The sequence below is a fragment of the Gymnoscopelus microlampas genome, assembly GCF_963454915.1.
Source record: "Gymnoscopelus microlampas genome assembly, chromosome: 8".
Lineage (NCBI taxonomy): Eukaryota > Metazoa > Chordata > Actinopteri > Myctophiformes > Myctophidae > Gymnoscopelus > Gymnoscopelus microlampas.
This window is the reverse complement of record NC_139945.1, coordinates 5,609,445-5,636,917: the sequence shown is the minus strand read 5'-3', so window position 1 is coordinate 5,636,917 and position 27,473 is coordinate 5,609,445. Positions and strand designations below refer to the sequence as shown.

At 41.5% G+C, this 27,473-nt stretch overlaps 1 protein-coding gene across 1 annotated transcript in view; it reads right to left on the bottom strand.

The window, feature by feature from the left end:
- The window catches only part of rab38a (RAB38a, member RAS oncogene family), a 31,746-nt gene extending 4,273 nt beyond the window's left edge, over window positions 1–27,473 (bottom strand). The window contains exons 1-2 of the mRNA XM_084064870.1: window positions 27,156–27,473; window positions 12,941–13,221 (exon numbers count right to left, since the gene is read on the bottom strand). Of these exons, the coding sequence (XP_083920996.1) occupies window positions 12,941–13,221; window positions 27,156–27,363 (489 nt within the window). The 5' untranslated portion in view covers window positions 27,364–27,473. The remainder of the gene's footprint in view (window positions 1–12,940; window positions 13,222–27,155) is intronic.

Here is a 27,473-nt window from a genome sequence, read left to right as displayed (position 1 = left end):
CGTTTCGGTAGTTTGATTACAAAATGTAAGTTGTGTAAAAAATAATCTGACTATACTAAGTTGTTATTTGTTTGTTTAAGTCAGGCTATACTCTACTCAGAGTCATACGTTTACAAAATGTACTAAAGTACAGTGAACGTCTGTGCGGTTTGTCTTCATCACTGAAAATAACGTACATGTAAACTGATGTCATGTGCAGTTGGGGTGAAGAAACACAACCATTTCACTCCTAATAATACCTATTTGATTTGACATCCTGACTTGCTGCTGTAGCTGAGGCTTGAACCTGTTACCTGCGGCTCACTAGTCAGTGACTCTATCCATTCACCTACAGCTGTTTCCTTGGAATCTGCGGTTATGAAACGTTTTGTTGTCAACCCCCCAAATTGACATGTATTTGGGCAGTGGACCCCAATGTGAAAAGATGTAGTGTCAGGGCCCCCCCATGAAAAAGATTTATATTTATGCTGTAACACATTTTTTATAAGTTATTTGTCTTGTTTGTTGTTCAAGTCAAAGCACCAGGAAGGCTGTACTTGTCAGCCATCTGTTAGCTCAATGGGTTGAGACGCAGTATACATGATCCAGAGGCCATGAGTTCAAATCCCATTGATGTCTTTCCTATGATTCTTTCCTTTGCAGACTGGCTTCCAGAAGATCAACTGAAAACTACCAGGAAGGCTGTACTTGTCAGCCATCTGTTAGCTCAATGGGTTGAGACGCAGTATTCATGATCCAGAGGCCATGAGTTCAAATCCCATTGATTTCTTTCCTATGATTCTTTCCTTTGCAGACTGGCTTCCAGAAGATCAACTGAAAACTACCAGGAAGGCTGTACTTGTCAGCCATCTGTTAACTCAATGGGTTGAGACGCAGTATACATGATCCAGAGGCCATGAGTTCAAATCCCACTGGTGTCTTTACTGTGATGCTTCCCTTTGCAGACTAACTTCTAGAAAAACAAGTTAAAACCACCAGAAAACCTGTAACTCTCAACCAACAGCATAGCTCAACTGGTAGAGCGTCTGTCCAATAACATGACTTGACTTGACTTGAGTGGGTTCGATTCCCACTCGAGTCAAGTGTCCCCGGTAACTTGGGGCAACGGATAAATTGACTGATATCCTTAGTGATGCTTCCCTTTGCAGACTAACTTCTAGAAAAACAAGTTAAAACCACCAGGAAACCTGTAACTCTCAGCCAACAGCATAGCTCAACTGGTAGAGCGTCTGTCCAATAACATGACTTGACTTGACTTGAGTGGGTTCGATTCCCACTCGAGTCAAGTGTCCCCGGTAACTTGGGGCAACGGATAAATTGACTGATATCCTTAGTGATGCTTCCCTTTGCAGACTAACTTCTAGAAAAACAAGTTAAAACCACCAGGAAACCTGTAACTCTCAGCCTACAGCATAGCTCAACTGGTAGAGCGTCTGTCCAATAACATGACTTGACTTGAGTGGGTTCGATTCCCACTTGAGTCAAGTGTCCCCGGTATCTTGGGTCAACGGATAAATTGACTGATATCCTTAGTGATGCTTCCCTTTGCAGACTAACTTCTAGAAAAACAAGTTAAAACCACCAGGAAACCTGTAACTCTCAGCCAACAGCATAGCTCAACTGGTAGAGCGTCTGTCCAATAACATGACTTGACTTGAGTGGGTTCGATTCCCACTCGAGTCATGTGTGACTTGTGCGTCATGTGTCAGTCAATTTATCCTTTGCCCCAAGTTACCGGGGACACTTGACTCGAGTGGGAATCGAACCCACTCAAGTCAAGTCAAGTCAAGTCATTGGACAGACGCTCTACCAGTTGAGCTATGCTGTTGGCTGAGAGTTACAGGTTTTCTGGTGGTTTTAACTTGTTTTTCTAGAAGTTAGTCTGCAAAGGGAAGCATCACAGTAAAGACACCAGTGGGAGTTGAACTCATGGCCTCTGGATGATGTATACTGCGTCTCAACCCATTGAGTTAACAGATGGCTGACAAGTACAGCCTTCCTGGTAGTTTTCAGTTGATCTTCTGGAAGCCAGTCTGCAAAGGAAAGAATCATAGGAAAGACATCAATGGGATTTGAACTCATGGCCTCTGGATCATGAATACTGCGTCTCAACCCATTGAGCTAACAGATGGCTGACAAGTACAGCCTTCCTGGTAGTTTTCAGTTGATCTTCTGGAAGCCAGTCTGCAAAGGAAAGAATCATAGGAAAGACATCAATGGGATTTGAACTCATGGCCTCTGGATCATGAATACTGCGTCTCAACCCATTGAGCTAACAGATGGCTGACAAGTACAGCTTTCCTGGTAGTTTTCAGTTGATCTTCTGGAAGCCAGTCTGCAAAGGAAATAATCATAGGAAAGACATCAATGGGATTTGAACTCATGGCCTCTGGATCATGTATACTGCGTCTCAACCCATTGAGCTAACAGTTGGATGACAAATATAGCCTTCCTGGTACTTTTCAGTTGATCTTCTGGAAGCCAGTATGCAAAGGAAAGAATCATAGGAAAGACATCAATGGGATTTGAACTCATGGCCTCTGGATCATGAATACTGCGTCTCAACCCATTGAGCTAACAGATGGCTGACAAGTACAGCCTTCCTGGTGCTTTGATTTGAACAACAAACAAGACAAATAACTTTAAAAAAATGTGTTACAGCATAAATATAAATCTTTTTCATGGGGGGGCCTGACACTACATCTTTTCACATTGGGGTCCACTGCCCAAATACATGTCAATTTGGGGGGTTGACAACAAAACGTTTCAGAACCGCAGATTCCAAGGAAACAGCTGTAGGTGAATGGATAGAGTCACTGACTAGTGAGCCGCAGGTAACAGGTTCAAGCCTCAGCTACAGCAGCAAGTCAGGATGTCAAATCAAATAGGTATTATTAGGAGTGAAATGGTTGTGTTTCTTCACCCCAACTGCACATGACATCAGTTTACATGTACGTTATTTTCAGTGATGAAGACAAACCGCACAGACGTTCACTGTACTTTAGTACATTTTGTAAACTTATGACTCTGAGTAGAGTATAGCCTGACTTAAACAAACAAATAACAACTTAGTATAGTCAGATTATTTTTTACACAACTTACATTTTGTAATCAAACTACCGAAACGAAAGTTAGATCCGAAATAATCACTAAGTGTGGAGGCCAAAATCGTCCCCCCAAAAACCTGTTAGGAGTACGTTTCAGGCAATTTAGAGTTGATTGGTAGTACTTTGTAGTGACTTTTTTGGTCCCTAACACCACAAATGGTTTACATACTCTTTACGAATGTCTTACGCATCATTTGCTTAACATGAATGATAATTCTAGTAATTGTTTGGTGTCTGCATTCATGAAAGCCAGGTAGTTTGCAACAGGTAAGGAGAAAGTCCACATTAACAGACAGTCATAAATGATGAACTGTCTTCACTTTACTGTAGGGCACATAATAACATGTACAAAGGATTTATAGATATTTTAGGAATGTTTTACAAAGCATGTTAAACGTGAACAAACATATTAACAGACAGTTGTAAATGATGAACTGTCTTCACTTTACTATAGGGCACATAATAACATGTACTAAGGATTTATAGATACTTTAGGAATGTTTAACAAAGCATATGTTAAACATGAACAAGCTACCAATAGCTTGTATATATTATGTAACATCAGTTACAAATGATTTAATAATCATTTACAGATGCATTATACATGGCTTATTCATGAATAGTTACTAATACCTTTATAGATTATTTGTAACCGTAGTTATAAAGGTTTTAGTAATCATTTACGAATGTCAATAAACAGGTTGTTAATGATTTGTTAATACTCTACAAACTGCTTATAAACGTTTATAAATGCTTTAGAATGGGTCGTTACAAATGATTTAATAATCTTTTACAGATGTATATAAATGGCTTATTCATGAATAGTTCACTACTTACTAATACTTTACAAATGATTTGTAACTGTAGTTATAAAGGTTTTAGTAATCATTTACGAATGTCAACAAACAGGTTGTTAATGATTTTTTTAATAGTCTACAAACTACTTATAAACGTTTATAAATGCTTTATAACGGGTCATTATTGTAAAGTGCTACCGAAAAAGTTTGAGAACCACTGTGCTAGGGACACGACCTCTCTTTCTACTGTAGTCTAAGTCCAACACCAGTCTGAAGAACTAAAACATTGTGAAGTGAACAGGGTCCTGAGGTTCATCTGAGGACCCCGAGGGCGAAAGCCGCAAGCCAAAGGTTCACATCAGTACTCGATGTGATGTCACATCATCCATATTAAAATATAGATGAGAGACACAGACAAAGCCTCCAGCTGCCATGCTCTGCGTAGGCTGTCACGCACGCACGTATGCACACACACACACTCACGCACGCACGTATGCACACACACACACACTCACTGTCACGCACGCACGTATGCACACACACACACTCACGCACGCATGCAAACGCACAGCACACGCATACGCGCACACAAAAAGATTTGTGTTGCTATACTTGTGAGGACATGGCCGAACAATAGCCCCCCAAAAATGGGCCATATACTGTACCAGGAAAAATGGTCCTCACTTTAAATTATACTATATTTGTGAGACATTTTGATCGTCACAAGTATAGTAATCCACACACACACACACACGCACGCACGCACGCACGCACGCACGCACGCACGCACGCACGCACGCACGCACGCACGCACACGCACACGCACACGCACACGCACGCACGCACACACACACACACACACACACACAAAGAGGACATGACGCAGACAGTTAGCGGTTAAATAATGGGCTGTGAAATATTGAATATTCATGTGGTGTGTGGTCTCTGTGCCGAGCAGAGCGGACGGGCTGCAGTATGGTGTCACCTCCACCCACCCAGTCCCTATAACCCACCCTCACTCACACAGCCATACACGCACTGGCCCTCATTTATCAACGCGGTGCAGCCCGAATAATGCGCGTACGGCGTGATCACCGCACCTTTCGGCATTTATCAATATATCCTGACGTGGGCTTCATCCTACTTTACGCTGAGATCTCACGTCTGGTCGAGACCAGTTGTTGACGTTGGCTGCGCCCGTTTATTCCATTCTAGACCTGCGGAGCACCATTGTTTGACTGTCTGAGAGGTGTCTGAGAGGCATCTGGACACATAATCCACTCATAAATGTATATATCGACACTAATAAATAATCCCTGTGAAAATATAACATTTTATAAAGTAATTTAAACAAACTGCTTTAACAGTCATTCGGTTAAGCTTGCAGATCTGCATGGCTGCATTGGCTATTTGAAAATAGCAGATCTACAAGCTCACAACAGGTTGCATCGCGACGGTGTGAGCTTGTAGATCTGCTATTTTCAGCGCAGCAGCGCTTCTACGAGAGAATTTTCGGGAGCCCCGACCATCTTTTCACTGACAGTGAGGTCTACAAACTTACAGTAGCTTGTCCTATGTTATGGAGTTATGTCATAGAGAGTTATGTAGGCTACACAACCTGGCTGGGTTAAGGATATAAACCCGACGCTCCAATATTAACGTGGCGGCACGGAATCACTGCATTCCGCCCGAGTCTCATGTACCGCTACGCTACATGAAAGACAAAGTTGGGCGGGCGTGCGTGTGTGTGTGTGTGTGTGTGTGTGTGTGTGTGTGTGTGTGTGTGTGAGAGAGAGAGAGAGAGCGAGACAGCGAGTGAGAGAGGCGTGTGCGTGTGTGGCGAGCGGGGGACGTTTCTTATTGGCTTTTCATGTCTTTGGTCGTATTCTGGTTCGTCTTCATGTCGTAAAATCAGGGCATTTTGAGAATATTTAAGGGCGTGTTATTTAAATGACGCTCATTTCAGCCGTGACATTTATCAACGCTGGGACCAAGTGTAAGCTCGGATCAGCTGTGTAGGATGCGTTGATAAATGTGACTTCGACGTTGGTGTACGGCCGAATATATGGAAAAATATACGCCGGTTTATACGCTGCGTTGATAAATGAGGGCCAGTGTCCTCACTTATACACAACAATGGCACAGAGCTGGGGGTCTTCAACAGGGGGTGCGGGACCCGTAGGGGGTCCTTGGAGATACTGCAGGGGGGGGCCGCCAAATCTTTGTGTGATTTTGCACTTTATTTTTTATTTTTTACATGAACCACTTGGTGTAAAGTGGAAAAAAGAGCGGACCAAGTACCGAGCCAAAGGTCAAGTTTACAAAGTATTGAGGATTTAACATGAATCCAATATGTACTGTAGTGGGGGGGGGGGGGGGGGGGGGATATGTTTAATACGATTCATTACCTCTGGGACCCAATCTACATCTGTTTGACCTATTCAATCCGGGAACGCGTCATTTTAGATTTTGGGCTATTCAAAAATATCAGACCTACAAGCTCATAGCGCGGCACCCAGTGCCGCGCTATGAGCTTGTAGATCTGCTATTTTTGAAAAATCTTTGCTTCTGGGGGTCCCTGGATCAACACCTTTTCATGTCAAGGACCCCCAAAATGATGTGTTTTCGTCCGCCGACCCCCATCAAAATATGTTGTTCCAGGGACCCCCACCAGAAGCAAAGATTTGAGTTAAAAATATATGTAGGATATTCAAAGATCTGCAACAAATGGAACAAATGGACCCGTAAGGGTCCATTTGTTCCATTTGTACAGATCCATAAGGGTCCATTTGTTCCATTTGTACAGATCCATAAGGGTCCATTTGGAACACTTATCCCTGGGGCCGATGTTGTGAACAGTGGTATAAGTCAGTGGGTCATCCCCAGATGATTTGCTCAACGTGCAACATTGTTTTCTCACTCAACAGTAAACAAACCAACATACAGTATCAAGTGTATCAAGTGTGCTATTCAAAAATAGCAGATATACACGCGCATATGAGCTATGAGCTTGTACTGTAGATCTGCTATTTTTTTTAAAACGTTATAATTTTTAGCAAATATTTGAATACGTAAACTGTTTTAAAGCAAACTCAAATCTTTGCTTTTGGGAGGTCCTTGACATGATAAAGTTTGAGAACCACTGATTATAGAAACATAAGTAAAAAAAAAAAAAGGTTACTAAATTTAAAAAATATATCATAGATCTGCTATTTTTGAATAGCCAAAGCATAAAATAATGGTTACAGCTAAAAATCTAAAATGGCACACAATTGAATGGGTTAATAAGAAAATATATTGTGTATAGGAAAGTGAAGCCAAGGTTAATACTGAGGGGAAACCAAATGGAAATGGTGTCAGGCTAGAGTATAGCCTGACACCATTTCCCTCAGTATCCTATTCATCACTACAGCCGCTATTCTGTATGAATAGAACACAAAGACGTGCACAGCATCCACACCCTGTAAACGCTGGCACACACGTTTTCCAAGGCTCGTGATGAATACCACGTCGTCTCTGTCGGCAGGAAACCTCATATACGTCCAAAAGTGTTACTTTTCGGGATTCAAATGAAAAAATAACAAAAGAAGCAGATCGACAACCTCAGAATGCGTTTGGAGCTCGTGGATCTGCTACTTTTGATGCTTTTATGTGACACGGTAGCAGTGGTGTAAAGTAACTAAGTACATTTACTTAAGTACTGTACTTAGGTACAATTTTGAGGTACTTGTACTTTACTTGAGTGTTTCCAATTTCCAATACTTTTACCTCTACTCCACTACATCTCAGAGGCAAATATTGTACTTTTACTCCACTACAATTACTGTATTTGAAAACTTGAGTTACTAGTTACTTTTCAGATATAAACGATGATATAATGAAACATACATTAACCACGTTAGCCCTATTTTATACCTAGGCTATTTGAAAATAGCAGATCTAAAAGCTCACAACGCGTCGCATCGCGACGCGTTGTGAGCTTGTAGATCGGCTATTTTCAAATTTTTAGTACTTTTACTTTTGGTACTTTAAGTACATTTTTATGCCAATATTTTTGTACTTTTACTCAAGTACATTTTTAATTCTGGACTTTTACTTGCAACAGAGTATTTTTATATTGCAGTATTGGTACTTTTACTTAAGTAAAAAATGTGAGTACTTTTTCCACCACTGCGTGCATGCAGAGCTGCGCGCAGGTCTTTGTACATATTTGGGAACACATGCATTATGTGTAAATGTACATCTCTCTCTGTCTGTCCACTGAATACTGCTCGCCATTTCTTGTAAAACCTATGCTGCACTACGTTTTCTTTTCATTCATTCGCACTCTGTAATGACGCCAGTGGCCCTCGGGTCACGCTGCAAGTGACGCTTTGGACAGTCTGATATGTGACATGAGTGGTTAGAGCAGGTTAGAGCAGGTTAGAGCGTTCTGACTGAGACGCATCTTTAGAAATCACATTTGAATCACATTTGAAACAACCTCTGAATGTCAGACTTGTAAAAAGTGGGATTCCATGTGACTTTGTTCTGTTCAGACTTCATGAAACAAATCAGATAGCAATCTGGACGTGGCATGAATCTGATTTAGGCTGGATTTGGCTGCCAGTCTAACCGGGGCCTAGCGTGGAACTGTGAAATTCCTGATGTTGCCAGCGCAGGTGCTATAATGAGGGCGTCAGTGTGTGTGTGTGTGTGTGTGTGTGTGTGTGTGTGTGTGTGTGTGTGTGTGTGTGTGTGTGTGTGTGTGTGTGTGTGTGTGTGTGTGTGTGTGTGTGTGTGTGTGTGTGTGTGTGTGTGTGGATGAGTCCTCAGCTCACCTTGTGTCCAGAACACATCAATCTTTCATGTGAGACTCTGTCTCTCTCTCTCTCTCTCTCTCTCTCTCTCTCTCTCTCTCTCTCTCTCTCTCTCTCTCTCTCTCTCTCTCTCTCTCTCTCTCTCTCTCTCTCTCTCTCTCTCTCTCTCTCAAAAGTATCAATACTGCAATGTAGAAATACTCTCTTACAAGTAAAAGTCCGGAATTCAAAATGTACTTGAATAAAAGTATAAAAGTATTGGCATCAAAATGTACTTAAAGTACCAAAAGTAAAAGTACTCATTGTGCAGAATGTCCCATTTCCTTTGAAAATAGCAGATCTACAAGCTTACTAAAGCGTCGCATCGGGATGAAATTGGATTTACTCAAGTAAACCACAAACACCTCAAAATTGTACTTAAGTACAGTACTTAAGTAAATGTACTTAGTTACTTTCCACCACTGAACACATCTATCCCGCCAGCTCCCAGTACTTACTGCACAGCATAGTTACCCAGGCAGTGCTACTTGTTGTGATATAGGATATAGACTGATAACACACAGACCCGGGATCGAACCCAGGACCTCGTGGTCCAAAGGCGAGTGCTCTACCACATTGGCTCAAGCTCGCAGCGCGTCACTCCGTGCCGCGCTCTACTATTTTTGAAGATTTTTGAATAATCTTGAAAGTGGCTGATAATGGTTGAATAATTAAAAATTTCGTAACACAAATCTTCTCTTCTGGAGGTCCCTGGCACAAAAGAATTTCAGATGGGGGTCCTTGGCAAAATATATATCAATTTGGGGGTCCTTGGCAGGAAAACGTTACAGAACAACTGTACTAGGGAGTGTAGTTGTGTTGGTGTCGTGTTGTGATGATAGCACGAAAAAACTACTACCGACTGAGACACTCTGGTGTATAAGTGTTTATGTATGTCCCACAATGTCCAAACCTATCAACTGTTGTTCTCAGGGACGTGCACAGATAGACTCTAGGTGGTGCTAGAGCACCTGCCCTTTGCCCTCTTGACCAGAAGTGCCCTTTTGAAAAAAAGAAAATAAAACGTTTTTTTTTTCAGTTTACATCAGGGGTCTTCAACAGGGGGTCCTCAGAGTTACTACAGGGCGTCCGCCAAATCTTTATGTGATATGATTCTTTTTTTTACCATAACCACTCGAAACCTAGCATCCCTTTTCTGAGGAGAACATTAGCCAAAAATAGCCGATCTACAAGCTCACAACGCCTCGCGCTGCGAGGCGTTGTGGGCTTGTAGATCGGCTATTTTTGGCAAAGAGGTATAGGCGTAGAGGGAAAAAAGAGCAGTCCAAGTAAAAAAAAAAAAGTATAATTTACTTGGGCACCTGCCCCTCAAAATGTCTGTGCACGCCACTGGTTGTTCTGCTTGAATGTCTGCTATTAGCACAAATAAGGAGCATTCGAGCACAAGCTAGAAATAGCGGTAAACACGGACATCTCGTAGTTGTGATAATGATTCAAATTCAGCTCGTATAAATGACTGGGACTATTTTCTGCTTGAATCGCCCCCCCCCCCCCCCCCCCCCCCCTGGGTGCTCTGCCAAACACACAAACCGCTGTAGGGCAAGAGAGAGAGAGCGCTGCAATGCGAGGTACAGCAGCTGGGAAGAGGAGAGCTCCAGCACATCTTTACCATAGAAATAAATGCCAGTACTGGCAGATATACTGTAGGTGTCCAGTGCAAGGAATAGTCACAATGCTAAATTTATCGGAATACTCATATATATATATATAGCAAGAAAGACCATACTCAAGCTTTGGATTCATAAGGACATTCCTACACAACAATTCATAAGGACATTCCTACACAACATTATCACAGCTACGAGATGTCCGTGGATGATTGGTACAAGGAGGTAATGAGTGTGGTACATCTGGAAAAAAAAACAGACTTACCTGTATATAGCCACTGTGATAACATGGAAGGGTTCACAATGGTATGGCAGCCAGTCTTAGATACAGTGGACCCCTCTAGACCATTGGTTCTCAAAGTGGGGTCCGGGGACCCCCAGGGGTCCTTGAGGGAGTTACAGGGGGTCCCCAGCTAAATGATAGATAGCTAGGAACCAAATGGACCCTTATGGGTCTGTAACTCTGAGAGTGCACAAATGGAACCAAATGGACCCTGACGGGTCCATTTGGTTCCATTTGTACACTCTCAGAGCTACATCAACATTGATGTTACAACATGTGTTGTAAAATCAATGTTACAACACATGTTTAATGATATAGAAATGCCATTAAATGGGGGTCCGTAGCCTATAATGCATGTCAAACTGGGGGTCCTTGAAATTGAAATGGTTGAGAATCACTGCTAGAGCCGTAAAACTCTTCTCTTATGTGAGGGTCCCTGGCATATCTTTTCAAATGGGGGGTCTGCGGCCTAATAAGTGTCAATTTGGGGGTCCTTGACATGAAAAAGTTTGAGAACTACTGCTCTAGACTGAGCTGCAATGTACCTTAAAACCCATTTAGACCTGTTGTAACCTACAGTATATACGTTGTTATACCTTTCAATCCGGGAGCCACCTCTGTGTCTCATTAGTGTCTCATAATGTTTCATTTCTTTTTTGAGTAAGAATTTGAACATTTTCAGAAAACTTAGGTTAGGTTTTAGAAGGCGTTTTTAGAATCGGCCTCAGGTCTAAATGGGTTAATGAACGGTATGAACAAAATTACTCTGGTAACCTTGAATATGAACGCAATCGTGTCAAACTGGTGGTGCACTGTGATTGTTTGTCTATTCTATTTTACTTTATTTTAATTGTCTAGTGTAATGTCTGTATATTGTGGTACTTGCTATTTTCTTTGTGTAATGTTAAGGTAGCTAAGGTGCCAAAAATGAATTGGCGGTTCTACACAAATCGTATGCTGCAACTAATGTAGCTCTAAGCATGAATTCAATAAAGGAAGATCTCTGTTGTCATTCACAGCTAAGTGTGAGCACTTCTAGCCAATCTTGCCAAAATGTTTTATTCAATAAAACTTTAATTTGTAACAACTTGATCTCTTCATTATTGAAATGTGAATTGTCAGAAACGGCAGAAATAAGGCAATGGCAGCTCAAAAAAATGTCCGTGGACACAGAGCCTCTAATGTGGTACACACACAGCCGTGAGGCAACAAACAAGAAGGTACATAAAAAGGCAGATGCCCAACCTGTCACCACAGAGGCCGCCTCTCTCCCTGAATGTTAGGGGGGGGTGACTGATTGCACAACAGGTGTCTAGTCCGATTAGCTTGACTCAGGCCAGGTGTGACTGCTTAAATCAGCCATCAGCCCATTCCACAATGTGTTCCCTCTCCATCATTAATCTCTATTTATAGGTGCTTGGGTATCATAGCGCAGTGGTAAAGTGTCTACCCACCACCACGGAGATTGTGGGTTCTAATCCACCGTGGTGCATCTGGCTCTGTCGAGCCTCTATACGAACGCAAGTGGCCCGTGTTCGGGGGAGCGAGGGTGATATTTGTCACTGCACGTAGTCCTACGGGCCGGGGGCCGCACCTGTTGTGGTGTGGGCGGGAGGAGTAGGACGCAAAAAAAAAAGTTTGAGAACAACTGTCTTAAACGACAAAGTAGTTCAGATTAATAATTAGCAACAAAAACTAAACAAAACAAAACAAAAACATAAGAAGTTGAAATAAGGAGATACAAGGTTTCTGCCCGACAATGTGTGTGTGTACTTGTTGCCAAGACGACGATGACGATAGGATGATCGTCCCGATTAAGGACGTAACGCCAGTGTGACGTCGCCCTAAGATCACACGACACCATGTCCCACCCATAAGTACAGCGGAACGCGGGAGCGGCCAGCAGACCAGCTGTAGAATAACCCGAGGAATACTCAGAGACTTGAGATAGAGCTCTTCCTAGGAGAACTATTCCTAGATAGAGCCATACCTGGAAGAACCATTCCCAGAGGAGCTTCCTAGAATGTCATAGTTAGCTGAGCCGCTCGTCTCAGCCCAGACAACCACACTACATGCGACAGTCCCAGGAGCCAGTAGTACCTAACGAATAATACAGTCCTTTAATAATATCTTGAAGTTATGACAGAGTCTTCTGTTACATTGGTCCCTCGAGCGTCCGAGTCTAGCCAGCTCGACTGATTTTGTTCCTGAATGTGTATTTGTTCCTGAATGCCTGTGTGTGTGTGTGCGTATGTCTGGGTGCGTGCACGTGCCCCTGGGCCTTCACCTTAGCCGAGGTCTCGAACCAGCCCACGAAGCCGTTCTCCTGGCAGAACTGCTCCATCTTGATCCCGTTGTTGGTGAGGACGTCCCGCCCCTGGTCGCACTTGTTGGCCAGCAGCACCGTGGCAACGTGCTTCCCATTGGCCAGCGTCAGCTTGGAGTCCAGGTCCTCCTTCCACTTGGTGACGGCCTCGAAGGAGGCGGGCCTCGTGACGTCGAACACGATGAAGGCGCCCATGGCCTCGCGGTAGTACACCCGCGTCATGTTGCCGAACCTCTCCTGACCTGGATGCACACACAAACACACACACACACACACACACACACACACACACACACACACACACACACACACACACACACACACACACACACACACACACACACACACACACACACACACAGACAGACAGACAGACAGACAGACCGATGGAAACATCAGTGGAGGACAAAGTGCTCAGATTTTAAGTATATTGTTGCTGTCGGGCAGAAACCTCTTATCTCCTTATTTTAACTTTTTGCGTTTTTTCGTAAATAAATGCAATATTTGATCATACTACACCGTCTCACAAATGTATGAAAGGTAGCAGATCTGCTGTACTCATTATGCAGAATGAGTCACAACACTCACAATGTGTTGTGATGTGACGCATTGTGAGCTTATAGATCTGCTATTTTTGAAAGGCAAAACAATCTGGATATTTCAGCTGTATAATTGCAGATACCACATGGAGACATGCTCCACTACATTTCTGAGGCAAATATTGTACTTTGTACTCCACTACAATGATTTGACATATTCAGTTACTAGTTACTTTACCAGATTATTATTAATAAACATACATGAACCACTTAAGCCCTATGCATCGGCTATTAATAATGTAGCCGATCTAGAAGCTCACAACGCGTTGTGACACAACACATTGTGAGCTTGTAGAACTGCTATTTAAAACAAATGTGGGACACATTTTGAAGATTTTAGTACTGTAATATATTTTGATAACAGTACTATTATACATAAGTACATTTAAGTATGTTTATAAAGTGGTATTGCTACTTTTACTGAACCACTTGAACCCCAGCATCCACATTCTGGGGGGGGGGGGGCATTAGCCGAAAATAGCGGATCTAAAAGCTCACAATGTGTCGACGAGATTTGGTGTAGACGGGGAAAAAAAGTAGTCAAAGTACATGTTGTGACTCAACATTCTCTGATAAGAGTACTTCTTCCACCACTGCATAGAGACTGTGGCTGCTGGCTGTGTGAGGCGAGCATGGTGCTCATTAGAGACAAATGAAATATTCAGTGTGTTCATTATGGAGACACTAAGATGGGGAGAGAGAGAGAGAGAGAGAGAGAGAGAGAGAGAGAGAGGGGTACAGAGATGAGATGAAAGGAAAGGGCAACACAATGGGTGGAGGAGAGCGAGATGGACTAATTAAGTGTGTGTGTGCGCGACTGCGCGTGCGAGTGTGTTCGAGTATTACTACACTTGTGAGGGCCGAATGTCTTATGGTTAAAAAAGAAAAATAAAGGATTAAGCGTTTGGTGTCCTAAAATGTTAATGTCCTCACAAGTATAGTAATACAAACACAAGTGAGCGTGCGTGCGTGCGTGCGTGCGTGAGGTCGAGTTTGAGCGAGAGAGAGAGAGAGAGAGAGAGAGAGAGAATTCCTGAGAGTACGGTCCCGTGTGATAAATCCAGTTGGAATGTTCTGTCTAATTTCCTCTCCCGGTCCTCAGTGAGAGCACCGCTGGTACCTGCTGATCACGTAGCATAATGTCTGCCATTATTCTACTTCTGAGTACTTACTGCAGTCTTGCTGCATGCTCTGTTAACCCCTACATCTAAACTCCCATGCCAAAGTCTTCTTAACCCTTAACCTAATCTAGGCTTTAGGGTTAATAATAGAGTATACAGAAGTCCTGACGTCACGGGCCCTCGCTCTGTGGGTCACCAGAGTGTTTTGCTCAATCAAAATCCAATAGTCTTGTTTTTTTTTATTGGCGTCATATAAGAACTGTGTTCGAAACATAACATAAAATGTGTCAGGAGATTCAAGGTTCAAGGTTGTCCTTTATTGTTACATCTTGTGTACAGGTACATAAGAGTAAAACTAGGTTTTTGTTGATGTCGTATGGACATGCTAGGTTCATTGTTTACCTCCTAGTTTCTTGGGGCACTGCACTGCTCTCTCTCTCTCTCTCTCTTGCACTCTATGAGAACATTTACCTTGTTTATTGTAAGTCGCTCTGGATAAGAGCGTCTTCTAAATAGCTAAATTGTAAATTGCATTCGGGAGGAGAGACAAAGCCTCTGTCATGGCATGCTTTTATCTGGTTTATATCCTGCATGGCGAGCGGTTTGTGACTACTTGGAAATCCTTGCTGTCGGGCAGAAACCATTGGATTTCCATGGATCCATTGGAACACTTTCCTGAAAAGTAACTATTCTTGTACAGTACATACAGTACAAGGTTTCCGCACCCGACAGCGATGATATGTAGAAAGCTGTCTTCAGGCTAATTCTATTCAGTCAGTAAGCTATTTTCTACAAATACGCCAGAGACCCAGAATGAAATGTACTGTAAGTGGTGAACTAAAGCTATAATGATGATGGAGAGATGAGCTATAGCTGGGAGCATCAAAAAACAATCTTCTCTGACGGGTGGAAACCTCAAATGTCCAAAACTGTTACTCTCCAGGAATTCTAATTCAAAAACAGCAAATCTACAAGCTCAGAGCGCTTTGTGCCGCGTTTCGAGCTTGCAGATACTTTTGATGCTTTTGTGTGACGCTGCAGTATGATCAAGTACAGCAGGGGTCTTCAACCTTTTCAGGCCAAGGACCCCCTAGCTGAGGGAGAGATGAAGCAGGGACCCCCTCTATATTGTATAAAATTGTGTTTCAGAATATACTTTTTTTGTTTACTGCTCTTTACTGCTCTTTTTTTCCCCTGACAAGTATACCTCTTTGCCAAGCTCACAACGCCTCGCAGCGCGAGGCGTTGTGAGCTTGTAGATCTGCTATTTTTGGCTAAAGTTCTCCTCAGAGAAGGGATGCTAGGGCTCAAGTGGTTAAGGTAAAAAGAAAAATCATATCACACAAAGATTTGGCGGACCCCCTGTAGTAACTCTGAGGACCCCCTAGGGGTCCCGGACCCCCTGTTGAAGACCCCTGAAGTACAGCGTTCATTTATGAAAAAAACGAAAAAGTTAGAATATGCAGCAACGGAATCTGGAATAGAAGGTTTCTCTCTCTCTCTCTCTCTCTCTCTCTCTCTCTCTCTCTCTCTCTCTCTCTCTTGTGTGGGAGCGCTGCACATTGCCACAACAGTGATGTGTTTATAGGGGGCAGGCCATGGTTCAATGAGGCACAACATTCTCATTAAAGGAGGCACGGTCTCCAACGGTGGTGGTCTGGTGAAGTACTCTGATTATTTTACGCATCCCATTTTCAAAACGTACACATTTTTTTCGGTTATTTTCGAATGGAAGACGTATAAAATAGTGTTTAATTGGTTAATGTATATATATATATATTTTATATTTTAAAGAATTTAAACCTGCAAAGTAAATGTAAATAAAGCTGCCAAATAATTGTAGTGGAGTAAAAAAAATTACAATATCGAAATTGTACTCAAGTGCAGTACTTGAGTAAATGTACTTTCAGCCTCGGGTGAGTGCCACACATTGCCACAATAGCAAAGGGTTTATAGGGGGCATGTAGTGGCTCAATGGGGCATGTAGTGGCTCAATGGGGCATCAAATTGTCATTAAGGAGCCACAGTCTCCATCAAGCCTCCAGCTCTCCCACACCTACAGTAAATGTATTGATACCAACAGTGGTTATCAAATGTTTTCATTTCAAGGAAACCCCAGAACTCTGTTAGTGTACAAATGGAACCAAATGGACCCGTAAGTTACACAGGCCCGTAACGCTCCATTTGGAACCTCCCTTCAAGGAACCATGGGGGTCCCTGGACCCCACTTTCAGAACCAGTCGATAACAGAACCAGAGACATTTACTTGAGTAAAAGTACAAAAGTGTTAGTATCAAAATGTACTTAAAGTATCAAAGTATGATTATTGTATCTATATATTTATCATTGTGTTTTTGTCATTCTGTTTGTGATATGGACCTTGAGTCTGAAATAAAGATTGAATTGAATTGAATATCAAAAGTAGAGGAGTGCCCGCTGGCCTAGCGGTCCTGGCGCCAGTTGCACCACCTCACACTAAGTTCAAACTTAGCCTAGTTATAGCTTAAACACATTCAATCCGGGAAAGTATCTCTGTCATTTTAGATTTCTTTGGCTATTCAAAAATAGCAGATATGCAAGCTCATAGCGCGGCACCGAGTGCCGCGCTATGAGCTTGTATATCTGCTATTTTTTGAAAATGAGTGCAAATCTTTGAATATATATTTTAAAAATATATATATATAAATTTAAAGATTTGCACAAATTTTCACATAAAAACAAAAAATAGCAGATCTACAAGCTCATAGCGCGGCACTCGGTGCCGCGCTATGAGCTTGTAGATCTGCTATTTTTGAATAGCCAAATAAATCTAAAAATGACACCGATACTTTCCCGGCTAAATGGCTTAAATTTAAGCTATTTAAGCTATAACTAGGCTACGTTTGAACTTAGTGTGAGCTGGTGCAACTGGGCCCAGGCGCATACCACATATGCTGGTAATCCAGCTACAGTCAGTATACAGTGTGTCGCGAGTTCGACTCCCGATTCCTGACGACCTTTTGCTGTGTGTCACCCCCCCATTTCCTGTCAGTCTACCGTCCTATCAGCAAAAGCCCCCAAAAAATATCTTTAAAAAAAAGTATCAAAAGTAGAAAGTATGACGCATTGTGAGCTTGTAGATCTGCCATTTTCAAATGGCCGAAATGTACTGTACATAGGGCTGAAGTGGGTAACTAGTAACTGAAGTTTTCAAATAATTGTAGTTTGTATATTTGCCTCTGATATTTGCCTCATCGGTAGGCATGTTTGATCATTTCAAACAAGATTTCAAAAGGTTTTTTAATTTATTTAATATGATTTTCTTTTTAATGCATAAACAATAGCTTCTATTTCAGCATGCACATTTTCCAGGAAGAGAAAAGCTGTACGCTACTTTCTATTATTTTGGAATGCCCGTTGATGATGTCATTGGTAGGCAGGTTTCTGAAATGTCCAAAGCCCACCAATGAGACGCAGGGTGGGTAGACGGAAATTGTGTCATCTAATAATGAGCATTATTAGTGAGGCCCAATTATACGAAGATAAGGTTGAAATGAAGTGCTCCTGTAAGGCCTTTGCAGATCTACAAGCCCACAACGCATCGCACCGTGACACATTGTGAGCGTGTAGATCGGATGTTTTCACTGAGATAAAATCAGACTAACATGTAAAAAAAGAACGTTCAGAGGTGGAGAACATATGCATAAAATAACAGAATTTTAGGTTAAATACAAATGATAGGGGGTCAAGAGTTCAAAACGTTTAATCCTATATCCGAGTGGATCAGATTTGGATTATCTGATTAATCAAAATCACGTTTCTTGACATAACTGTGATAATCCTATGATCACAGATGGTATACATACAGTACATCAAAGTGATCCCGATGCTGTTTTTGTTTTGTTAAGATTTTTTGTTTTTTGTTTTCAACTAGACAAAATTCAATCTGATCAACTGGGATAGAGATGAACTACTTAAACCGCATGCGTTGTTGTGCAAAGGGTTGAGCACTATTTCTAGAGCTTTCAACACAAGTTCTGGAAATACTGCAGATAAAAATAGAACACAGGCTGAAGGTGACGTTTGTCTTAATATGTTTTCTTACACAAACACACAGTGATTTATTATGTCTGAAACATGGGAAAATGCCTCCGTAGCACCACTACCACAGTGCATGGTGGCTAATGCATGATGCACAACTAAAATGTTAAAGGGATATTTCACTTTCAAATAAAACATAAGCATTAAAATAATTATATAAAGAATACATGAAAAAAAGTAATGGAAAAACCACGGCCCCCTCACGCATTAGAAGGACATTCTAATGCGTGAGGGGGCGTGATTTATTTTTTATATATATTCTTTTAATGAAATATCCCTTTAACAACCATCGCTTTAAACACCACACTCAACCTGTGGGTGTCACTCACTTTATTGAAGTAGTTAGACATAAATGAGGGCACTGTCTCTTTGAGTATCTTAAATACCAGACCCATTGCTATATGGGTCTGATATATGCGTTTAATACGAAATTGGCCAAATTGTCAAATATTACATAGAAAAAGAGACAAACATTGTGAACATAGCTGATCTTCAAGCTCACAACGCTTCATGGTGCGAGGCTTGTTTTGAGCTTGTAATTCGGCTATCTTCACAATATTTATCTGTGGAACCGAACTAAATGTAATGCCTGCAATTCAAAAGTGCTTGTCAGGGTGGGGGGTCTCCAGTTCAAATAAGATTATTTCGGGGGGTCACGGCCTGAAAATGTGGTAACCCTTGATCTAAGAGACACCTTCAGAAGGGAAATAGGATTCATGTTTTCGACAATCTGGGAACCCATCGTCAAATAAAAAGGAAAAACAGCACCCTCTGCTGTTTTTCACTTCCGGTGGTGCGCCTATGTTTTCATTCCCACTAACAATATTTCTCCACGGAACACTAACACCATTTCTCCCAAAGAACATGGATCGTTTTGGTTATAAGCCCACTTGTTTATATGATGAAAGAACAAGTTAAAATGTTACTAACTTTCCGTGGTTTTGTCGGCTCCGAGGACACTATTGTTAAATGAGTTTCGGTTTGTTTCCAGTGGGGAACGAGCCGCACACACGTAAATCCCGCCCTCTACATTTGATTGGCCTGCTTCCTGATCTGATGGCACGCCCACTTGTAGCCAATGTGCACGGGTTCTCAACACGGCTACCGACAGATTCAAGTGCAGCGATGGATCTGTGCTTGAGAGATTATGTTTTCGATGACTGTTCCCCCCAGAATAGAGATGCAAAAGTTCAAGTGTTTAATGTAAAACATCTTCATATCACACAAAGATTTGCCGCGCTGTCCCTATAGTAACTCTGAGAACCCCCTAGGGGTCACAGACCCCCCCTGTTGAAAACTCATGCCTTAGGAGATACAGTAAGTGTCTCAATTAGTGGTCCATGGCATGATTACAAGTGGTCTGTGGGAAAATGTATTCCATCGTTAAAAATATATATAATAAACTGTACCTTTGTTATATGTATGATAAATAATTATGTCTAAATAATATTTCACAGTTCCATCAAATTTAGGAAATGTTTTGAACTAATAAGACATAATGTGGGAAAAACTAAAACTTGCAATGAAATAGTGACTGTTAGGTGCTTGATATACAGTACGTTGTTGTGTGTGGTGTTGTGCAGCGCAAATAGCGGATCTACAAGCTCAACAAAGCGTTGTGAACGTTGTGGACCTTGTAAATTGTTTGTACTCTGCTAGTGGTCTAGGGCTCAGTAAAGGGTTGAGCAGCAGCACAGCGCCTCAGGAAGACTCGGCTCACAATAAAAGCTTTCTACACGCCACAGTTCAGGCCTCAAATCTCACTCACATGAGAGCCAGACACATGACCACGTGCACTCACTGGACCGGCTGGGTGGGTGCACGAGAGGAGAGACGGGGGGGGGGGGGCACGCGGGACAAGTCAGAAGGCCAGCCACACTCATGTGAGATCAGAGGGTTATGGCCTGTAGGTTCAGGCCAGTGGTTATATGCAGTATATCTTCAAAAGTGTACTTAAGCACAGTACTTGAGTAAATGTACTTAGTTACTTTACACCACTTCATTTAACCAGGCAAGCCACTTAAAATCTGCTATCTGTAACTAAAATATCTGTCGCTTTGTAGCTGAAGTTGAAGCCAGCTCAGCTTATTGGTAGCTTTGTAGCTGTAGCTTTTATAGCAGCTACAAACGTCAGATAGCTGCGTATCTTCATGTCACTGGCCTCCATCGAAAATGAATGGTAGACTGCATCTTTGTCACTGCCAGTGTGTCTACCACTTATGAGCTTAAGGCACTAGGCCTACTACTTGTCAACCAGTAGGTGTCCTACCAGTGCACACTACTCTACATACTCTATACTGATTGGTTTAAGTAGCATTATATAAATTAAAAGATGTAGAAGCATTGCTACAGTAATAGCGTTATTTTTTTACTTAAAAAAAAGGACTTTACAAAAACACTCACTTACACTACCTTTAAAATAAGTTGTGGACGTCAGTGTTAAAGGACGACTTCACCCATTTTCAAAATCATATCTCTGCTGTTGGGCAGAAACCAGCCACCTCCAAAATGTTATTTTTCAGGAAATGACTAAAACAAAACAAAAAGTGGAGTTATGAGGTTTTGTTCATCATTGATAAGAACAGCTGAATGGACCTCCAACTGCCTGGCAAGACAGGCCTCTTTAAAGGGTTTAATGGTGAGACGGGACGCACGCACGCACGCACGCACGCACGCACGCACGCATGCACACGTCAAACAAGAAGAGCATTGTGATAAAGCAATAGGCGAGCAAAAAAAGCATCCAGCAAGCAAACCCTGCAGAAAAGACCAAAAGTAAAAGTACAACATGTTGGACTATTAATATCAATGCCCAGAATATGGACGCCATGGTTTAAAGTGGTCAAGTGTGTATGTGGGTTTTATAAATATTAAGTAGTTCACCTCAAAAATGACTTTTTTTCTATCAATTACACACCCCACGAAGTCTCGAATTCATGGAGATGTTTTTAATGTTTTTTTGTCACAATCCTAAGCCAATAATTTAATGACCAGGTCATCTGTCAATAGGAGACTTAGTAGACTCCGCCGGTCATGAAATTATTGGCTTAGGAATGTGAAAAAAATCTGAATGAATTCATGAGGCGTGTAATTGATCGAGAATACGTAATTTTTTGGGTGAACTACTCCTTTAAAAAGAGCTCGTGAGTTGTGACTAATAACTACATCGGCTCCACTGGAACACTAGGTTCTTGTTGCCATTTCCTGTCCAGTGCTGTAGCAGTTTTTGACACGCCAAGGTTTACACCTGACAGCGAGGATATGAAGTGTGACCAAGGGCTCTTTTGTGCTGGAGGGACAGTTGGACGTTTGGGTATTTGTACTGTAAGTGGAGGAGGATCAGGGACGGATTAAGACTCAGGGACTATTGTCCTATAGGGGCTCACCACACGCTACCCAGGCCCACCCACGCACTACCCAGGATGGGCAGTCGGGTGGGAATAAGTAGCCTTGACGAGCCACGTGGCCCCACAGGTCAGAGCCTATACAGTATCTCTTGTTTGAATACAAGAACGCTCACCCCGGGTCATATCAGGGCGATCTCGGAACGGTCGCCACCAGGTATTCCTAAACGTAACCTCAGTAAAACTCTGCCCAAATTCTAACCTTATTCCTAAACGTAACCCCAGTAAAACTATGCCTTCAAAACTAACCTAAACGTAACCCCATTAAAACTATGCCTTAAAGACGGGGTGCCGTGATTTTCAGTGATCCCCCCCCCCCCCTAAAACAGAATCATCAGGTATTATGGTTATACCAGGAGGAAGATTTTTTTCAAAAAAGTGTACAGAAAGTGTTAAAATTATGTTTTTATGTGGACACGCCTCCAGTTCATTAAGTATACCTGGTTCTCACCTTAGGCACCTCCTCCACCACCTTAGCACCACCCACCTGTCCTATTCCCTCCTCTTCCTCCTCATGCCCACACCTGTTGTGTTATGATAATGAGGGGGAGGGTATCATTTTGCTGTGTCATTAAAGTGCTGTTTTTCTATTGGCACGTTTGACCCTCAAGGTTTCAGCCTCCAGGAAGAAACTCAATAAAATCAGAGAAGACATAAAACACCATAAAAAACACCACCAGGGGGTTCAATGAAGTTCTATCAACCTCATAGACACATGAAAAACAGAAAAAGTGCAAAACCATGGCACCACCTCTTTAAAAAACTAACCTTATTCCTAAACGTAACCCCAGTAAAACTATGCCTAAACCAAGCTTATTCCTAAACGTAACCCCAGCAAAACTATGCCTAAACCTAACCTTATTCCTAAACGTAACCCCAGTAAAACTATGCCTTAAAAAAATAACCTTATTCCTAAACGTAACTATGCCTAAACCTAAAATGTGTTCCTAACCCTTGATGCTGAGTGCCAAGCAGGGAGGGAAACACCTGTAGACATCTTGATCATACAGGACTTACAATCTATTAGCCAACAGTATTTGCAAGATAATATCGTACTTACATGCAAAAGGAATTTTCATAATACTTGTTAGGTCTGTTAGTCAGACATTAGTCCTGTTAGATGGCTATGGGAGGGGCCTTGTACTGTATAGCTTTGAGGGGGCCACATATTTGAGCGTTAACCTATAAAAGTATGTACAATTTATTCAATTGTAGATCAACTTTGAGGCCCAAGTGTTCACGTTCAAAACATTTTATCTCTATCCAGTGGATCAGATTGGATTTTGGGTAGCTCAAAACAAAACAAAAACAGCATTGGGATCACTTTGATATCCAATCAGTGATCGTAGAATTATCTCAGCAAACATTATGTCAAAGTTTGATTAATCAGATAATATGTTTAACACCCAAAATCCAAACCTGATCCAAGGATCTGAGGTTTTCAAAGTTTTGAACTCCAGGGCCATACTTTACCACTGTACTCGGCCCACTGGCCTGGTCAATAATCCATCCACGACGAGGCTGTGTGTATGGAGGCGTTGCAGATAGGAGGCGCTCAACCCAGGAAGGGTTTTGTGACAATCAAGCAGTGTGTCAAAATGTCCACCAAAAAAAACTATGCAGAATATCCAATTTTTTCAAACGTTTTCAAAATGTGTTGAAAATCTTTCAAACAGATCTACGACATGCTATGAGCTTGTAATCTATTGCAATCTATTTGATTTGAATAAATTAAGTATAAGATAGGGTTTAAGTGGTTAATGTATGTTTTGTAATAATAATCAAAATCTGCAAAGTAACTTGGAACTTAAATTGTCAAATGATTATAGTGGAGTAAGCAAGTACAACATTTGCCTCTGCGATGTAGTGGAGTAAAAGTAGCTAAAGTATTGAACATGGAAATACTCAAGAAAGCGTAAGTACCGCAAAACTGTATTTATGGGCAGCACTTGAGTAAATGTACTTAGTTACTTTCCACCACTGACATAACAGGAGCAGAGTCTTAAAGAGTGATACATCCCTAGCTTGATGTTTAAGTTTGTTTTCCCGTTCAGGTACAAAAAAAAACACAGCAGGGTAAAAACATGGCAGGCTGCGTAACACTGACCTTATAGTACACTGTGATGTAAGCACAGCTGCAGCTAATCACATTAATAATGTGTGTTATATTTAGGTGTGCCAATATTGTATGCGTGCACATAATTCTAACACACCCATTATTAATTTGATTAGCTGCAGCTGTGTTGCTTATGTTTCCAAACTCATACACACACACACACACACACACACACACACACACACACACACACACACACACACACACACACACACACACACACACACACACACACACACACACACACACACACACACACACACACACACACACACACACACACACACACACACGTACAAATCAAATGGACCCATAAGAATGGTCCATTGCACAATCACGTTATTAGATTGTAATTAGTAATGCATTAATGTGTTCCTCACTTTAATGTTGCAGCTTGGTAAATGTGTATCTCAGAATTGTACTTTAGTAGAGCACTCGAGTATATACTTTGTTACTTGCCATCACTGACCACATGACTTTAGTTTTGGAGCTGTGTCAAGTTTATTTTCTCCTTTCAAAGTATGTCTGCTTTATCAACTCTATAACAGTGGTTCTCAAAGTGGGGTCTAGGGATCCGCAGGGTTCCTTAAAGGAGGAGTTCACCCAAAAAATGACTTATTTTCTATCAATTACACACCCCATGAAGCCTTGATTTCATGGATTTATTTTTGTTTTTGTGGCATTCCTAAGACAATAATTTGATGACTGTGTGTATTTCTACTGTGTAATCTACTTTGTGTCTCCTACCGGATACATTAGCCGGTAGGACACGGGAATCAAATTATTAGCTTAAGAATGCGACAAAAACAAAAAAGAATCCATGGATTCAAGGCTTCATAGAGTGTGCAATTGATAGAAAATAAGTCATTTTTTGGGGGTTCCAAATGGACCCTTTACAGGTCTGTAACTCTGAGAGTGTAAAAATGGAACCAAATGGACCTTTTACAGCTCTATAACTCTGAGAGCGTAAACAAATGTACACTCTCAGAGTTATGGGGTTCCTTGAAATTAAAATGTTTGCGAACCATAATGCTCTCTATAACATCAATGTGATCAATAAACCTGATTCTGTTATGATATGCATAGGTGTGGTAATGTCAGGTTTGAACTTATGAATGAACACTTTACAGCCAGGTCAGCTGGTTCAAATGTGTGACCTGTGGTTTCCTCTTGGAGAGAGAGAGAAACATTATAGTCTATGCTTTCTCTATAAAGACCACTGTGTCCAGCCCATGATACAAACCATGGCATTATTCATTACAAGGGGCTTTAACACACAAACACTTAGGCCTACTTAATCTCAAACTCAAACACGAGTTATAGGCCTATGGTCTTCTTCCCAGAAAGAAAAAAATAATAATTAACAGCAGCCAGTTTTAATATATTTAACCAGTGAAACTTCACATTCCTGGAATTATTAGTCTTCCGAAAAGGGTTAGAATGTGTATGAATAAAAATAAAAACAGAAACATAGCTTATATTCAGTGGTGCAAAGTAACCAAGCACATTTACTCAAGACTTGAGTAAGTACTGTACTTAAGTACAGTTTTGAGGTAAAATTATACTTTACTGGAACATTTCCTATTTTCAGTACTTTTACTTATCCACCAGGACGCAAATTGTACTTTTTACTCCGCTACAATTATTTGAAAACTTAAGTTACTGGTTACTTTGTGGCTTTAGATTATTATAACAAAACATATATTAAACACTCAAGCCTACACTTCGGCTATTTGAAAATAGCAGATCTACAAGCTCACAATGCATCGCATCACGACGCGCTGTGAGCTTGTAGATCAGCTATTTTAAAAATAGTTTTAGACATTTGAAAACTTATGAAATGGGACATTCTGCAGAATGAGTACTTACTTCTACTTTTTGGTACTTTAAGTACATTTTGATACCAATACTTTTGAATTTTGAATTCCGGAAAAAAAAAAAAAGTTGTACCTGTGATGTCCCATAGCTGTATGTAGAGCTTGTAGATCTGCTATTTTCATAGGATTTTTTAGCTCTGAATCATGGACAACACAACTTGTTCCTGGTTTTAGAACGTTCTCCATTTACAACCCGTACATCTACATAAACGTTCAAATTTCAAATATAAAATGCTTACCCCACGGGCATAAATGTATCAACTTAAAACGCATGGATCTAAGTACCCACATCTTCCGTATTGTTCAATAAAAAGCATTTTAATCCGATCGGTGGCCATTTTTTTCCCCCTTCATGTGCTTTCAACTACGCGACCCTATCGGGTGGGAGGTGTATTGCACTCTGATACGTTTATAATTCTATGAAAAAATGGCCACCAATCGGATTAAAATGCTTTTTATTGAATAATGCAGAAAATGCAGGTACTTAGACCCAAGCGTTTCAACTTGTTACAGCCGTGGCCGTGGGGTAAGCACTTTATATTTGAAATCTGAATGTTTATGTAGATGTACGGGTTGTAAATTGAGAATGTTCCAAGACCAGGAACAAGTCGCGCCATGACTCTTGTGACAGACGAGCGTAATGTGAACCGGTCCATGACTAAGCTGCACATTTTACCTTGTGAAACGGGACATTCTGCAGTGCATCGTGAGTTATTTTGGTAATTTAAGTATATATCGATCACTATACTTTTGTACTTTTACTCAAGTAAACTTTGATTAGGCTACTTTCACTTGTAACAGGCTACTTTTACTTGTACAGAGTGTGTCCACATTGAAGTATTGATACTTTTACTTAAAGTAAAAAAACAAATTGAGTACTTTTTCCACCAATGTGCATTTCTTTCCAAGCCAACTCTGTCCGATCTCGTCACAAAATAACCCGTGCATAAATGTTTTTTTGTTTTGTTTTTAAACATACCTGCGATGTCCCACAGCTGGAGTCTCACGGTGCCGGTCTGGTCCCACTGGAGCACCTTGAGGGCGAAGTCCACCCCGATGGTGGCTCGGTAGTTGGGGCTGAAGTTGTGGTGCACGTAGCGCTTGATGATGCTGGTCTTGCCCACCCCGAGGTCCCCGATCACCAGGATCTTATACAGATGCTCCTTAGAGTGGCTGTTGATCTGCATGCTGGCCGATGAGGAGGAGAGATCAGGGCATAAATGCCCCCCGAGTATGTGAAGTGAAGTTTATGGATGGAGAGGAGCGGATATTAGGGGAGAAAGAAAGCAAGAGGTTG